General features: G+C 36.1%; 1 protein-coding gene across 8 annotated transcripts in view; it reads right to left on the bottom strand.

The window, feature by feature from the left end:
• Positions 1–18,787, bottom strand: part of MLLT3 (MLLT3 super elongation complex subunit) — a 265,987-nt gene that overhangs the window by 52,725 nt on the left and 194,475 nt on the right. For all 8 annotated transcript variants that reach the window (XM_077148051.1, XM_077148048.1, XM_077148053.1 and 5 more), the window contains one exon: positions 12,383–13,090. In XM_077148051.1, the coding sequence (XP_077004166.1) occupies positions 12,383–13,090 (708 nt within the window). The remainder of the gene's footprint in view (positions 1–12,382; positions 13,091–18,787) is intronic.

The following is an 18,787-nucleotide window of genomic DNA, read 5'->3' as shown; positions in this document are numbered from 1 at the left end:
CATTATTGGTTTATATACAATTTTATGGTTATATTACTAATGTAATTACTAGGAAAAAATGACATACGTGTTTAAGAACAACTACACTGACTGGCTGCTGTGTGTACAACTGAACCAGTGGGAGCAAAAGTGCACAGTTATAAGAGAACACCTGCTGGCCATGGGCTAATATGAGTATGTTTTATTAGAAAGAAGAGCCCTGTATCAGGGCAAGCCCCTTAAGTGAACTTCTTTTGGCTGGAGAATATGCTGAGCCCACAAAGGCTGGGTGGCTGGGCAGCCACACAGGCCCACCAACATGCAAATTCCAATTTAGGGGATTCCCAGAACTGGCCACAGGAGGTAATCCATCAATTTATATTTACATTCAAATATAAATTTGAAACTGTTCTAGTTTGCTAGCTGCCGGAATGCAACACACCAGAGACGGATTGGCTTTTAATAAAAGGGGATTTATTTTGTGAGTTCTTCAGAGGAAAGGCAGCTAACTTTCCACTGAGGTTCTTTCTTAAGTGGAAGGCACAGGATCGTCTCTGCTGGTCTTCTCTCCAGGCCCCTGAATTCCAACAACTTTCCCCGGGGTGACCTCTTTCTGCATCTCCAAAGGCCTGGGCTGAGCTGCAAGTGCTGAGATGAGGAATGCCAAGCTGCTTAGGCTGTGCTACGTTGCATTCTTTCATTTAAGCACCAGCCGATTAAGGCAAACGTCACTCATTGCAGCAGACACGCCTCCTAGCTGACTGCAGATGTAATTAGCAACAGATGAGGTTCACGTACCATTGGCTTATGTCCGCAGCAACAAGACTAGGTATGCTCACCTGGCCAAGTTGACAACTGAATCTAACTATCACAGAAACCTTAGTAAGATTTCAAAGTACATGTGCTAAGGCTATGAAAAGACAGCTGTGATAAGATCTTTCTTTCCAATCTTTTTATTTAAACTGACAATTGTTATCTTCAGTTCATTTTTTTTCTTTTAATAGACTTACCCTCCTACAAATGATAAATTATACTTCCTTACTTACAATTTTTTTTACATAAGGTAATCATGGCTTTTTTAAAACCATCTTTACAAATGCTAATGGTCTCCAAAGAGTATAATTAAATATATATTTGCAAATGGAAGTGTCAATATCGGCACAACTATGGTTCTAATTCTTTTGGGGGGAAACAACTGCATCCCCCATATCCTGTTTCCCTAGGTATACGTGTTATTGTTTAGTATAACTTTTTTTTTTTTAAATAATGCTTGCTTGCCCCTTGTGGTTAGGAGCTTTAATCTTTTGTGATTGCTTTTTCACTCCTTCTTCTACATAAACAATAAACAGTTTAATTGTTTGGTTGCAGATATTCAAATGTGATGGTATAATAAATATTTAACAACCAAATTAAGGTAATTAATTTAAGGCTAATCTGTCTTGGTAATTATCCAACCAAGGAAACAGAAGGGGAAAAAAAAACAGTTCCTTTTATACCATATGCAAGTGGTATTTGACAGTTCCAATAATTTCAAGAGTACATATAAACATTAGAGGGACTATAATCATATTTCACGATCTCAAAGACAGCAAAAACAAGGTGGTCATATAACTTTCATGTTATCATGCCTCTGCACAGTCCCTATAGGAAACAGGGAGGCAGAAATTTCTTTTACTTCAACATCCTGTTATTGAAATTTCTCTGAAAACGATTTGCTTTTCTAAAATACAGAAGCAAATGTTTTGGGATTTTAGACTCTGACATCCCCCTGCTGTCTCAATAATAGATTAATTTGTGGTCCTCGCCTCCCCTTTGTTATTTTTGTGGTTTAATACTCTTCATGATAGAATCAGTAAAAAAAACAACAACAACAAACTCTGGTCTTTCTTGTGGGAATTTTCAAGAATTCCATACTTCTTGGCCAGCTCCCACACAAAGGCAGAGCCTGCAAAAGCAGGTAACATGTAATCCAATTTATATGATTTGCTTACTTTGGCCTCCAATTTATGCCAGGATTTTGTTGCATGAACTTATTTGCACAAGCGTGGTTTATGCCTGGTCTGTGTGCCGTGGAGGGAGTCAAGACTTGTCTGTTTATACAGTAAGCTCTCCTATTCTTTGTGGCCTATTTTCTCCACCCCCATACACAGAGGAGCCAAAGTTCACATCTCCACGTCACTCAGATATAGTAGCTAAGACGCCTCTTAACTATAAATACATAATTTTTAAATACAAATATAAATCCATTATTGCTATTTTACTTAAATTTGTTGAGTACCAATTAAGTGCCAGGCATTGTGTAATGACCAGGAAAATAAGATAATTGAGAGACAGTGGCTGCTCTCAAAACATTCCAATGATCCGGAAAGAAACACTTTAATATGAAAGAATAACCATATAGTCAATATACACATAGACTGTTAATGGAGGGAGCACAATGGAAGAAAAGATTAATTGGGGTGTGGCAGATTACTCAGAAAATCTTCAAAGAAAGGGTTAGAGTTAATCAGGTCATAAAGAACCAAGAATATTTCTCTAGGACATAGAACAGCATGAAATTTTCAAAGAATGCAGGATTTCTAATATTTGGGGGTGACTAAAGTATAAAGAAAAGCAAATAAAGGGTGGAAAGGTCAGATTAAAGACCTTAAAAGCAATGCTTAAAAAAAAAGCCACTGTTGAAGGATACTAGGGAACCAACAATTCTTTTGAAAACTGGTAAATAAAGGAAACAACCAGGCATTTAGGTCTTACCTTTCCTATATAAACTGTACTATTGATTAAACAAAAGGCAAATAAGGGGGAGTTTCTCTTTACAGGTGAATTCTGGCTAATAAATGAAGAAGAAAGAATCATGGAATTAAAATACCACCATTCTGTAACCTCTAATGAATTTAATGCATATAGTCACTAAGCATCAATGTGTGCTAACATTACACTCAAAAAAGAGATAACCTCACTTTATAGGCCTCCTTAGAAAAGAATACAACTCTACCCATGAAGGAGTATTACTCCAAAAAAATAAAATAAATAACAAACCAAAATAAAAAATCTAACCCCAATCTGACCATGTTTCTAATTCCGACTAATCTGTTTGTGATACACCACAAAAATATCAGCAAAACTCAAGCTGAGAAATTCTATAAGGCAATCATTTTTTTTCCTCTTACATTTTTGTGAAAAAAGAGGGAGGAGAGGATCTGTAAATTAAAAAAAAAAACTTAGTTTTCACTAATTGCAAGACGTAGAGCTTATGTGGATACCAATTCAAACAAATAAACTGTAAATACAAAAAGAAAATTTATGACATTTTTTTTTTTTTTTTTTTTTAAAGGAAAGACAGAGAGAAGGAAGGAAGGATAGAAGGAAGGAAGGGAGGAAGAAAGGGAAACATCTTTTAAACATTTTCTTGTTTTATTGTATTTTGTTTCTCCGTTTTTGTTACATGGGCTGGGGCCGGGAATCGAACCGAGGTCCTCCGGCATAGCAGGCAAGCACTTTGCCCGCTGAGCCACCGCGGCCCGCCCAATTTATGACATTTTGATTCTACTGGAAATTTGTCCAGTAGCTAGATATTTGATGATATTGAGAATAATTGATTTGTAAAAATGGTATTTTAGCTGTGTTCTGAAAAAGTCCTTATCTTTCAGAGATTCGTTTTAAAATATCTATGAATTTTTTAATCATTTTGCTCAAGTATTTAAGCAGTTTAGCTCAAGTACTTTGTTTACAAAATGGACACCATAGCATTTAATAGAAGAAATGGTTATGACTTCCCTGAAAAAAACGTCAGCATGATTTGGTGTAGATTTAAGAGAATACATGTGAATATTTTATAATGTGGAAAGATCATGGCAGTATCAAGGACTCTGGTAATTGCATTTCCTGGATAATTATATGTTTCTGAGTTTTCTAGCTTAAAATACATACATATATCTTTGAATGAAATAGTATGATGTCTTAGATTTGGTTAAAAAACATTTTGGGAAGGGGAGAGTACATGAGGTTACAGATGAAAAAAAGATGGGCCATGAGTTAATAGTTATTGAAGCTGACTAATGAAAGGAATGTGTCATTAAATTATTCTGTATATTTTCATATATTCTAATTCTCCATAATAAAAGACTACCAAAAGGAAATAAAAGCAAAAGCCTGGAAAGGTTTTCTACAGAAAGAAGAGAGACCAAGCAGCTACCAAAATGTTCATGGGCAGTATAAGGATGTGGAGATGGACAGCACAGGAGAAACCACCTCTCTGCCCCAAACCTTTGATTTTGGGGAGTAACTATGAAACACCTTGGTTTTAGTCCACAAGACAAGGAGGAATATACAGGACTTATCTTAAAAAGTGGAATGGGGACTTGTTGCAAGTTTGACAGTTTTGGTCAACGAAGGCAGATCTGAAAAGCATGAGTAAGTATGCCGGACCTGCCCAACTCTGACCTATTATCAGGTAAAGTAGAACTTTAAAATAAACCATCACAAGATCAGCAACAAGTTTGATTCTCAGCTTTAATTAAAGAAATCCTGGAAAATAATGGGTAAGAAGAGGAAACGTGAAAATAAAGGGAGCTCTTTAGATTACTAAAAAGATGTCAGGTCACCTTGAGCAGAATTTGTCAGATACGAAATATTTTTAAACTAGCGCGGACTTTCAGCAAGACTCTGCATTCATTCCCAACACAATCTAAGATTAGGCCAAATGGAAAATGATGTTTAAAAAAATATGTGCTGGAATTTAAAATATATATATATTTTGGCCATATACTATAAATTACTAGGTTCCTAGACTACAGTTTTCCTTTCAATCTTAACAAGAGCGCATATCAAGATCACGTCTTGAAAGAATACAATTTATAAAACCTACCAAATAAGTCTTCTCCTTTGCCATTAATATTTTTTGCTTGAACTCATTCCTCAATGGCACTGTTTGCAACTATTACCTCATTAGGTGGGTATTAGCACTAAAATCTATACTTTATAAGTTTACCACTAGTAAGTTAAACCTGTCTAGTCTTTTGATTCTAAGTCTTTTGATCACCTCCCATCCCTCCTGGACTCACAGAGATAAGATGATTTATTAGGCAGGTATGTCTGTGTTCCAGGACAAGGAAGTTCCAACTTCCTTCTTTCAGATCCTTCATGGATGCAACCTTTAGGTAATTCAATATGGTGGAAGGGATCCCTAACAGTAAGACTGGCCACATCCTTGCCCATAGTAGAGGTACATGAAACAAACTAACAAGATGGTACATTGGTGAACAAGTCCCCTTGGATAGAGTCCAAGGCACTAGAGCTTTTCAATACTTTCTGCTTTTTAGAAAATGAGGCATAGGAGACTTGAATCAATCAGCATTTTGGAAATCATACCCAGGTCTGTACCCATTATTCATAATTAATTATCCTATTGCTTTTTCTTCCCCTTCCAGAATATCAGAGGAAGCCAGATAGCAGGAAAGTGAATACTGTAATTTGATTTTTTTTTCTCAGACAAGCTTATTCAGTATCATAGTGACTTTAATTTGAAGTGATTTCTTTCTCAATTAAGGTTTAATCAGAGACAGTGTATAAAAAGCATGGGTTTTGGCACTGGTCAGACCTGGATTCGAACTCTGGCTCTGCCACTCACACATGCGTAAGATGAGAATAAAAGCTATTTCCCCCATTGTGTGGATTAAATAGGAGGACACAGAGTGAAGCTGTCCATACTAGCCTAACATGGAGTGGAGTTCTGTACCACATAACAGTGCTTTTATGAAAGAACTAACGCAGTGCTTTTATGAAAGAACCTACTTCATAAATAATTTTAAATGCTATTGAACATCACTAAAGTAATCAATGAATATTAAAATTAGGAAATATGCTTAGAAGAAAAAATTTTAAATAACTCAAAGTGGCATGAATGCTTATCATATTAAACAAAAATAAAAAGGCTACCTAAAAAAGGAAGGGTCAGCAACATAATTTTTTTAAGTACAAAGATTCTAAACACTGAGGTCCCAAATATGGGCACTAAAATAAATATTGTTTGTTTAAAATAATATCTGAGGGCCCCATACATACATTTCTCTCCCCCAAACATGACTAAGAAAGAGAAGGAAATTTCTTTCTTTGTGTCACTGACTCTGAATATTTCTCCCCTCCTGCTGTGTCTCCATCCTCTGTCTTCAGAATTCCAAGGCAAAATCTACTGTCTACAAACACTTGAGTAAATGCATCTCCATTTTCTCCTGCCTATTAGAAGAGTCTCTGACTTTATCTGAGAATGCCTCACTGTGCAGTCAACTCTCATGACCTAAAGAAGCCTCTGAGGGGTGACCTTTCTTTGTGGACTTTGACACTGCCTTGAAAGTTTACAGTCATAAATCGTTACCCGCTGAGAACAATTTCTCAAACTTAGTTAAATAATTATGTAGACACCAAAAGAAAACCATCTTCTATCCATGCGATTACACCTTATCCCCTAATTTGAAGAAAGCTCAACTACCTTTCGAATAACTTAGAGTATAAAATGTAACTAGAAGTTTCAAAAAGAAGGGATCTCCAAACTGGAGGACACCACTTGTTATTTGGTGGCATCTTCTGGGAAAGCTTGATATTGCAGCTCAGCTCTGTTAAACATAAATTTCCATGCAGAAGCAAGTGGAAAAAATTCCAGGAGCAGGGTAATAGTACTGATGATATATTATGACAATATGTAATCCAGAATTATGAGAGTCTGCTTGAAGTGAACATGTATGAGAAGTCAAAGGTTCTTTCTTCCTCATTTCTCACTTAGCATGTCAAATCCACTTATGAGGATAACCTATCATCCTGAAGACTGCCGATAAAGCCAATCCAATAGGTCAAAGAAATATGAATCATAAATGGGACAAAAATATTGTTGATGCCAACTTCTTAAAGTATATCTCCAGTTTTAATATGAATTGATGGAATAATAAGTTTCATTTTACTGTAAAATATCCTACCAAATCCAACGGTACTGGGAGCAAATCCTGGCTCCACCACTTTGAATCATGGTAACCTTAAACAAGTTTCTTAACCTCTGAGCTTCAGTTTCCTCATCTATAAAATGGTGATAATATTAGTACCTATTTTCATAAAATTGTTTTGATGATTAAATAAGTTAAAACATTAAGGTGATTATAAGGGTGAGTGGTCTATAGTAAAACACTCAAGAAAAGTTTTCCTGTAGCTATAAGGCATCACTATGGTTTGGTAAAGCAGGTCTTGCAAAGACCATGTATAACCATGACTTTGGTTTTATACCTAAAGATGACAGATGGGACAATTATACAAAAATCATAGTCCTAGAGAAAAAACAATATTGCACTGAGTAGATCGTACAGTTCTCTTGAAGAAAGCTTGTGGAATTCAATGGGAAAAAGATAATTGCTCAACATGTGTGGGTGAAAGTGCTGAGTTTTGGCAATTGCCGATAGAAAATAACCAACTCATCAGTGCTAGGGCTTCCCTGTCTGTTCATGAACCTCGGTTACTACCCATAAACTTCTGAGGAATTATTTAATTTTAAAATTGAGAAGCACTATCAGGCTTCTACAGAATCAACAAGGAAGAGAAAGGGCCCCTAATTCATTTAACAACAAAGAGTTCCCTCTTAATGGCTTCAAATCCCTTTCTGGAATAAGTCAGGAATGTGGATGAATAAACGAACAGCCGCCTGGCTAGACTGCACCCGCCTCAATCTGATCACATCTAACACAGAAACAATAACAACAAAAATGACTAGGGAACCAGTGTCACATGACACATCTCCATGCACCACCAACAAAGGTAACTTTCTTCCAACTGTTTTAATTAATGTTCTGCACTGAGCTAAATCTACCAGAGGAAGAACTGCAACCCTCCAGGTGTTTTTACCTCCAGTTATAAAACACAGGGAACAGGAGCTCAGAATAAGAACCCCTGCCGGAGAGCCAGGGCAGCCCTTTAATGAGTGGCCTCTCCAGCTGCTCACTCACCGTACTTACAGACTTTACAGCTCTTGCATGTGCTGGAATTACAAGTCATTAAAAAGCCACTTTGAAAACACAATAAAGACCTTCTTCCCCGACTGCCTTCTCTGACAGCCTTCCATCACATAAAAACCTAAGGCCAATGCTTCAACAGCAGGACGTTTACTGCCAGCTCCAGACAGTTTAAGCAGGGCAATGAACAGGGTGGGGAGGGAGGAAATGAGGCACAACAAAAGAAGGGAAGTTTTCTTTTTCCTGCTCCTTCCTTTTTTTCTTTTCGAAAGAAACTTCTGCTAAGGTGGTTTAAAGTACTTATCCTGTATCTGACCGCCACCCCACCCTGAGTAAAAGATATCAACTGACAAGATTTCATCTTCCTGTCTTAAGAAGATTTTATCCAAGAAAACACTTTGGTGAGTAAGTGAAAATTAGCAAAAGGCCTGCAAGTTGATGTATGTAACATTTTACCAAATTTAATCTATCCAATTTTAAGGAAAGATAATTAAAACGTGAACTTATTCACTTCTAAATCACAATTAAATATCTATAAAGAAAGGCGGAAAAAAAAGGCAATAATAAGGAAATTACTGACAAAGCCAAATCTGACTGTTAATGGCGATTTCAATTTTATTTTATTTACTGGTTAAAGCCTTATTCTCTGCTATGAATACCAAAGTTCCTAATATTGCAAAACAAAACTAACTTTACAGAATTCCCTTTAAAAGCAGAGTCATATGAATAACAAAACAAAGAGAAACTGGGGAATTACAGGAGGGATGAGAGATATTTGGGTTCTTTTATTGTCAATTATAGTTTAAATAGATTATTAAAAGCCAACAACTATAAACTTTTAGGTGACATTCATATTTTTAGACCCTCATCCTTTCCAGCTGCTTGTTAATGTTAGTCACTTGTAAGAACGTCACTTTCCTAAATTTGCTGGATCACTGCAGTCTCAACGTGGTAAAAGTCCTAGCCCAAGATCAGTTTGACTGGAATGGGAATTACTCAGGTGCTTGAACGTAAATGTTCTTCATGCTAACATTCACAGACTAGTAAGAACATTCCCTTATTTTGTTTTCTGAATTTGCTAATTGCTCACCCACTACAAAACAGCCCTTCAGCCTTCCTACCATTTGCCCCCCACTTCCAAATTCCTCTGTAGGGAAAAATTATTGATGGGCTTTCATGTTACGATAATGGATCTCTTTATGTGTAAAAAGAACCATGTGAATCAATAACATAAGCCTCCTGATCCATTTCAATTATGCTATTTAAATTTTTATGTATAACCTAAAATCGTTATGGAAAACACTTCTTTAAAAAGTTCTTCCTCGTGGGAGATGACTCCCAGGGATGAATCCAGACCTGGCACCATGGGATCAACGATTGCATCCTGACCAAAAAGAGGAAAAGAAGTGTAATTTAATAAAGTATCAGTGGCAGAGAGAGTTCAAATAGAGTTGAGAGGCAACTCTGGATGTTGCTCTTATGCAAGCTTCAGGTAGACCTTGCTACTTATCATAACCTGCCAACCCCCAACCAGGACCATTCCAGCCAATATTAAAGAACACCTAGGGCAATATATAAGATTCCACAAGGGTTCAATGGACTACAGTAACTTTTCAGAAACTTACAACCTTCAGATGGGTCCCTGGTCCAGATAAGTCCTGAAACCTAGCCCAGCCTCTCCAGAACATCAGGTGGTTCCATCTTCCTGCCCCATATTAGTGACAGACTCTTCCAATATCAAAAATTTAGAATTGCCATAGTCCAAATAACCTCAAAGGGAGGTATGGAAAGATCAAAGGCGATGGTGGAATTATGCACAGAAGATAGGACTTAACAAATGAATATCACTGCTGAATCATTAAATTGGTATCTCTTTTAATCTCCAGTAGTTAAGAGCAGCTAGAAGTAAAAATCTAAAATTGTGAAATTGTAACCCATGTCGAACTCTGAAATATGTTCTACAACTAATTGTGGTGCTTGGCATAGAAATTTAAAGCTTTTTTGTATATATGTTATTGTTCACAAAAAAAGAAGGAAAACAAGTTGATTGTAGTGATAAAAAAAGTATTTAAGCCCCCTATAGTCTGGAGCAGCTAGAAGGAAAAATATGAGAGGATCGTATGGTAGCCCATGACAAATTTTGGGATCCGTCCTGCAACCACTTGTTAAAGAGTGCTTTGAAAACTATTGTTTTTTTATTTCTTTGCTTTGTATAAATGTTATACAATAAAAAAAAAAGTAAAAAAAAAAAACATGTAGATACAATAGAATACTGAGCAGCTACAAGAGGAATGAAGTTGTGAGGCATGCAACTAGATAAGTGAGCACTGAGGACAATATGTTCAATGAAATGTCAGAAACAAAACAACAAATGTTACCATGTCTCACTCATATGGACTAACTATAATAGACAAACTCAGAGGGCAGAAGTCAAGAGCATGGATTATCAGGTTGAGGCCTATTGTAAAGGGTCCTAGATTGTAAGCTCTTACAGCAGTCACATCTGTCCAGGAGTTGTAACTGTTATTTCTAAATTCTGAGATACTAAGATATTTGTGTAAAAAAAAGAAAGTTCTTCCATTTAACTGTAACTCACTTGTACTGGGGAAACAAGATATTTTCTTTACAGACAGGTAAGGTAAATAAAAATTTTTCCCAGCCCTTCTTAGTTTTTCCCACTGTTCTGATTTCTTTTGTGTCTTTCTCATTTCCAAAGTCCATGGCCTTTGCCCATCATGTCTAAAATTGCCTGTCACCCCACCCCAAAATGAACACAAATCTGTCTCAGATTCAAACAATGAAATTGGAAAGCTTAGAAAGATTATCTTATCACATATACTCAGATGAAGCACCGCCCACAACGAGGATGTGAACGGTGATCCCTGAAGTTGGGAAACGCCAAGGCCCTGCCCCAAGCTGCCAAAATCAGTTATTGACCAGTGCCGAGGCTGCTGGGCTGCTTAATGCTTTCCTTTACAATAATTTCCTGTTCCTTCTCATCTTGCCCACATCAATGATTCACAACCCACTATTTGAAAGGGTTTGTTGAGGAGAATCTCCACATTTCAGAAAGATAAGAAAAAAGACTCATCATGCCTCAACAGCATCAAAGAATATTTCAAGGGATTTGAATCAAGTCAAACAAACGAACAAAAATATTTCAAATAACTTCTGTATTAAGAGTAAACTTCTAACTAAGAGGAGAGATAAGAAGCAAAGGAACAAAAATAAGTGTTTGAGATACTGGGACAAACCCTATCAAATCCCATCTACAATCCACAAACTATGGCTAATAAACCTAATATCAGACACTGGAACAAATTACTCAATCTCCAGCATTTTATATACCACTCTGCTCCTATCTGATTGGTTAACATGTCAGGACTGGCTAAAGTGAGCAGGAAGGAGGCCTGCAGACGGCAGGGAAAGGTACCGACACAATATTCTCACCTGGGCAGCTTTCTGTCCATAACAATCACTGAAGAAGGCCAACGGCGGACAAAAGGTGACGTGGAGATAACATAGTAAATTATATCTGTTCTTCAGAAACAGAAGCAAATACTTTTTGAATTACTAACGGTTCTATCTCTAGTACTATAAGATTTCTTACATTGGTAGGAGGTTAGAATAGATAACCTAAAAATTCATTCCAACTCTGAGAAACCTGTAATTATCTAAATCTCAACATCAAATAGCTTATTTTTTAATGGTGTTAGATGATCATCTAGTTAGGCACCCACAGAAGATAATTATACCCATCAGCAAAAACTTTCAGTGAAGATCACATAGTCCACCCCTTTCAAATCAGTGGCGTACACTGAAAGAACAAAAGTAAACATTTCACTTTCAAAAAAGTTACCTGATTTCACAGGTGTATCCACATGTCAATACTAATCAAATTATATACTTTAAACGTACAGTTTCTTGCATCAATTTTGTCTCAATAAACCTGTTTAAAAAATACTATCACCAACTTTCCATCTATGTAAACAAATTACTTTATGCCATGGATCAAAAGATCAACATTATAGTTGTGCCCAATACTTTCTGTGTCTCTTTTAAACATACGTTCCCTTGTATTTGTTTTACTGCACTCTTCTCATTTTCTTAGATCAGCAATCATTGAAAAGCATAATAATCAAACTTTAATGAGCATCTAAATTTTTCTGTTGCTATTCAAACGACTCATTATTATTCTATGGAATGTATCTTTCCTTTAACAACTTTATTCACAGGCAGAAAACCTACTGATTCCTTAGTGACTCCATTTCCTTTTTTCTATTAGTTGAAACTCATTTCTATGCTGTATTTCCTTCCACACTATCATTTTATTGGATCAACATTCATTTTCTTCATTAATGATCATGAAGCTATCTGAAATAGAGGAAGGCAGGGAAAGCAACAGGACTACTCACATCAGATTTAGAGGACATATTCTCCTCCACGTCTGAATCATTGGGGTCCACAATATCATCAAATGGTGGCAAAGTTGATTTCTTCTTCTCTGACGTCTCACTTTCAATTTTGACCTTTCCCATCTTGACGTGAGATTTATCTTTTATCTGTTTTTTGTCAGCGGAACAAGTGAGTATCAGTGGAGGTGCACTAGAAAAACTTTTAAATAAAGCCTCTGAGCTATTTTTTTTCCTTTTTTTGGCTGAGAGTTCTTCAGAATCTGAAATGGGGGGCCTTTTACTAGGAATTTTCTTATCTTGCTGTCCACTGGTGATGGTGAGTAAGTTACTGTCTGGTTTTGGCTCTTTTGACATGGGTTTAGGTTCCTTGAAGGCCATTTTAGGAACTATTTTTTCTTCTTTCAGTGGCTTATTTTCTTTGGGTTTCTTAGAGGATTCTTTGGAAGATTTGTGATCCCTGGAAGGTTCTTTGAAGGCACTTTTATGTTCTCTGGAGTCTTTAGAAGGTTTTTCCTTGTGCTCCTTCATTAATTTGTGAGGCTTTGAAAAACTGGTGCTGCTGCTGCTGCTGCTGCTGCTGCTACTACTGCTGCTGCTACTGCTCCTGCTGCTGCTACTGCTGCTACTGCTACTGCTGCTGCTGCTGCTACTGCTGCTGCTGCAACTGCTGCTGCTGCTGCTGCTGGTATGCACACTCCTGTTAGGATCCTGCAGAAAGGGGAGAAAGAGATGCGTCCCTCAAAACTAAATACAAACCAAGAGTCAAAAGCAAGTTTTCTTGAATTTGATCTACATAAATGATTCTTCTTTGATTACTCTCAAACTAATTTTTATATAAACCAACACCACCACAAAACAGGCGGGAATAGTGTACATGAGAAACATAATGGGAGAAACTACTACTATCAAGGAATTTAATGAGGCAAACTGTTTTCTTAATCATTAAAAGCATGGGGTTTTAAAACATTTCAGCTCAACATATATTAACTAAATGCGGGTCCTAGAAGATACAAAGATGGACCACTTGGCCCCCACTCTTTAATGATGCTGTATCTATGTTCACAGTTGTTCTAACAGTCACCTATAAAGTGCTATGACAAAAAAAAGAGGGGGATAGTTTTGTGGGGTGTATGGGAAAAGAATAATGCATAAATTTATAGAGAAGTAACACCTTAATTTGGTCCTGGAGGATAAGTCAGTAATTATTAGAAAGAGAAGAAAATATGCTACTTGGAGACAAGGAGCCAGGAGTGAACTAAGACAATGAGACAGCAAAACCCAGATTGTATTTAAGGAAACAGCAACCATCTACAGCACAAGATCAAAAGGCACATAGAAAAGCAGCCCAGGGACACATAGTAAGGTCAGGTACTGGTACATTTTAAATGGCTTTTCAATATAAGGAAATGCTAGGCTCTAAAAAAAAAAAAGAATTAAAATAATTCTCAATTTAAGATAAAAGGCAAATATTTTTATGTTGCACAAAATGTATCAATTAAGAAATATCTGGGTGGGCAACTTGGCTCAGAGTTCTCGCCTGCCATGCCAAAAGACCTGGGTTCGATTCCCGGTGCCTGCCCATGAAAAAAAAAATCTCTCATTGGGGCAGGTAGGGGTGGAGAAAAAGAAAGTATGTAAATCAGAATAAAGAGTTCACTTAAAATTCAAATGATTTGAAACATCTTTATCCATTCCTATTGTATAATCATAAGAAAAGAGTTAACTGCTGCCTACTCCATTTCAGTGTTCCTAATTTTTTCCACTCATATAAATATTGCAGAATATGTAATCTTTCTGTTTAGAAACAAAATCTAAATCCATACTTACCATATCTGTGAACTTCTACTATTAAGAATAAGAAATAGAGGTAGATTCTTCATATGCAAAAATCTATATCAATAGTAAAAGAAGAATTCTTTCTTACTTACTTCTACCTCCTAATAGAACCAAATTCAAATAAATGTCCACAATTTGCAACCAGAATTTACATCTTTAGGCTATCTTATCGTGTTTCTCCTCTAACCCACAGCCCAACAATATGTCAACAAAGTCTGTATTCCTTAAATACCTAGCAAGATATGGAATACAGCAGGCAGTGGATATGCTTTTCACTTAAATGAGCAATCTATACTGGGTCTATGCAAAAAAAAAAAACACATGTATATAGGTATGCATCAGAAAGTATTATCCCAAAACATTATTGCCCCATGTTAGTGGAAATATGTATTTTTCTTCTTATAATTTTTTGTGCCATTTGTTCAACAACAACAAAACGATACATGCTAAATCATTCCATTTACTTTCTCAAATAAGCATTTGGTTTCAAAATTCTAAAATGGATAAAGTTACCCAGCAAAGGCATGCTTTTATAGATCAAACTAGGTAATTCCTAACAAAACATCTTAATCTGAGATTTAAAAGCAGAATGCTAAAGATAGGATTCATACTACTGAAATTTCATTATTTTATAAATGCTATTACAAGATAATTTCCTGGCATATTAAGCAATACTATAAATAATTAAAACAAATTATAATGGACAAACTAAATTAAGGAAGAACATTTTGAAATCTAATATCCTTGAGGGTTTTTTTTTTTTTTTTAACTCTTATTTGGTTTGTTGACTCATTGAATCTTGGCAATTTGCAATCAGTTTTCTAATTACGGCTCTAGAACACCCTGCCACTGCTGTTTAATATTCAACCTAATGAAGTATTACACATATTTTTATAAATGCAAATTAAAAAAATATAATTATTAGTCTAGCTATATACTTTCAAATGTCAGGCCTTAAAACAACAGCAATATTCTGGCACCAGAAAAAAAATGGCATCTTCAGTGGTTCTTTCACAATTTATTTTTAAAACCCTTTTGTAGAACTTAGGAATACCTAAGAAGAAGGTGCATAATAGTATCTGACAGATTCTTGTGTCACAGAAAGTTTACGTTCTTGTCTCAATTACATCCATATAATGCTAAGTACAAAACCCCAGAAATTTAATAACTTTTCACTCTCCATGTTGATCTGGGTATTTAATGTCTACTGTTACCTTTTCATCCACACAAAAACCAATCTTGATAAAACTGGTCACCTGATCTCTCTTACTCCTTTCCCTCTCATTATCACTACATCTCTAAATTAAGAGAGCTCAAAGTTAAGAGGATAAACATATTCCATAACAACTTCCCAGAAAAGTAAAATTTAGATAACAACAGAAAGGTTTCTATTTTATAGGGTTGTATTTCATTTGGTCTGTGTCCATGATAAATGGTAAAGTTCAAATTTATGCCATATGATTCCTTTTCATACATATAATTGTAAAACAGAGGCTTAGATACTAAATCAGGAATTAAATTAACACTACTGATACAGAATAAAACTGTTCATTGGTTGTCAGTGTATCTATCCCATATACACAGGGGATCTAGTCACTGGCTTTTCAAAATTTCTACTGAACTCTTAACCTCAACAACACTAAGTGCCACTGAGCAATACAGACTAATTACCATTCAATGTGAAGTTTATACATGCTGCATAATTAGCCTCTTTGCCTGAGGCTAATTAGTTCAAACAATATGAAGGAATTCAGCCAGGGAGAGCATTGCACATAAATCAAATTTCAGAAATTTAAGGCAAAAAACTGTTTAAACATAACTGTGCATAAATTTGTGCTAACTTTACAATCAGTGACTAGAAAATACAGTATTTTCTTTAATCCAATCAGATTCTACTGAATGCTTGTTTTAAATTTTTTAGAAAATAACTAATATGTAATATTAGTCTCTTTAATATGTAATCTCATCTAATACTACTTGTCAGCAACTCTAGTAGATGGTTTAGGAAAATGAAAGTTTGTAACTATTGGCCAGAATAGAGTTTTCTGATTATATCTGGTCTTCAATTTCCATGTTTTCACTATGTCTGTTTCTAGTACCACTGATAACCTAAAAGATGTTTCTCTCTGCATTTCCTGTTTCTTCCCTCTAGCTAGCCTCTTATTTTTGGTCTCTGCCCTACTTTAACTGGCTTCAAAATCATGCAAGATTTTCAGATCACTTACATTTTGTTCAATGAAATTTACATCTGGACAAATACACTCTTCCAGAAGTTAGTCTAAATTGCATTTTAAAAGAACATCCCCTGAAAAGTGTAGAATAGTTCAAAACATTATATGAGGGCATGGAGAAAACTGTAAGAGTCAAAGATAGGCTTCTGAAATAAAAGCATCTTCTATAACGCCGTTAGATACATGATAAATGGCACAGAGGGTTGAAATACCAACTGAGGCTGTGAAGTATAAAAATGTAGGATTCTGGAGAAAAAGAGCCTTGAATTTGACTTACCCTTCCTTCAATCCCAAATCCAACCCATTTATCTTTCTTGATCAGTGAGCTCTGAGGACCAGCAAGCCTGGGCTTGGGAAAATATGCCCATGGTCTTATGGGCATCTTGAGCGTGAGGGCGGTTGCTGCAGGACTTCCTTTGTTATGAGCCCCAAGCTAGACCCAGAAGGGTTCTGCCCATCAATAACTGCAGGAGTGTGGCCAGCCTCCTTGGCCCAGAAGGCTCTCAGAAGGTGCTCAAGTTCTCTCTACTCCTAAATCTGGGGAATGCAAGGAAACCAGAAGGCACAGAATCCTACAGATGTGTGAATAAGAAAGTGACAGCATACATGCGGCTACAGCACAGTCTGAGACTCCTAGACCTGCCATCACTTACAAGATTCCAACAACCTAAAGTCCCCTAACAACTCGATCCGATCCCAGTGTGCATATAAATAACACACCTAAAGATGAATGAAGGTGGGAGAGCAGAAACAATACTGCTGCTGGAGAAGACATGAAAAATTGAGGCCAAACTTGGTATGACCATCTAAGAAGAGTCAAGCAGAATACAGAATGTAATAGGTGGAAAGAAAAAAATAACTTTAATTAAAATTTAAAAAATCCTCAAGCTGAATAATTAAGTATGTAAATTAAAGAAGAGGACAGACTCAAACTGGTGGCATGAAAGGTCAACTGGTAAAAAGCTCACAGCATAAAATAAACATATGAGATGAGAATCAAAATGGGAAAAGATAAAGAGATCTAAAGAACAGATCAAGGCAACCTAATATATCAGCTATAGAAAGAGTTCCAAAAGAGTCTCCAGAAGGAAGAAAAGAGAAGAAAATTTATCTGAAGTAAAGAAAAGAGCAAACTGCAACCAGGGTTCACCAAAATCTAAATAAAACTGATGAGAAAAGACAGTCATCCAAGAACATCACGGTAAAATACCCAAACTCTAAGGGTAAAAACAAAAACTTTCAAGTTACCAGAAAAAAATAACTATTTGCAATTGAAAAAGAATCAAATTAATATTGGACTTCTCATTTGTAACACTGGAAGAAAGAGCAATTAGCATCTAGACTACTAGGAATAAAAGAAGTATGACACAAACATCCCCAAAACAGTCAGTGTAAAAGAAGTACTGACAAAATTTAAGGATTCAAAAGCACATCAGCCAGTGTCCCATCTAAGAAAAGCACATGGGAAATAATTCCAACCAAAAAAAAAGCTGAATCAGAAAAGAGACTTTTACATGCAGGAAGATGGAGAGAAAAATAAACAGGCGCAATGTACCTTGCACTCTGGAGGAAATTAAATCTAAATAGATAATAGACTATCTGGGATGTATAATAGAAGTGTTCGGTAAGAATTCCTGACACAGAAAAGTCTAATAGAATTTTGGACCTAAAACACTAAATTATCTCCACAAAAATTTAGGAAAGGAAAAGAAGATTAGAGGGTCAAGGTGAGAGAAAAGCGTTGGTGTATTTTTCACGCAGAAAAAAAAAAGGATTATGAGCAATGGAAAGGGAAGGGGTCCAATAATGGAATGGAAAAATACAGAAGCACTTCCACATAAACAAAGGTGAAATGAGGGATGAATACCAAATTGAAAACATAGGCAAAATCAAGAAAAAGGAAAAAGTCACAGATATAAATAATGAACAAGATAAGAGGAAAACAGTAAAATGAAGTACCACTCAGACTAAAAATGAAAGGACTTTGAATTCTCTCACTGAAAGACAGACTCTGTCAGACAGGGTATGGTGGCTTGGAGTTATGTATCCCAAAAATCATGTTCTTAATCTGAACTCATTATAAATAGGACCTTTAGAAGATGTTATTTTTGGTTAAGTATTGCCAATGACTTAGGATGAGTCTTAATCCTGTTACTGAAGGCCTTACAGAGAAGGCCACAGGGAGAAGCCAGAAATCGGACATCAACAAAATTTGGAAGAGAAAGGAAAATACACTTCCATGTGATGGACAAGCCAAGGAACCCCAGATTGCCGGCCAGTCAGAAGATACCAATCTGGGAGAAAGTAAACCTCCCTAGCCTCTGAAACCATGAGTCAG

This window comes from Tamandua tetradactyla, chromosome 2, assembly GCF_023851605.1.
Source record: "Tamandua tetradactyla isolate mTamTet1 chromosome 2, mTamTet1.pri, whole genome shotgun sequence".
NCBI lineage: Eukaryota > Metazoa > Chordata > Mammalia > Pilosa > Myrmecophagidae > Tamandua > Tamandua tetradactyla.
The sequence above is the reverse complement of the archived record's forward strand: the minus strand, read 5'-3'. Positions and strand labels throughout refer to the sequence as shown.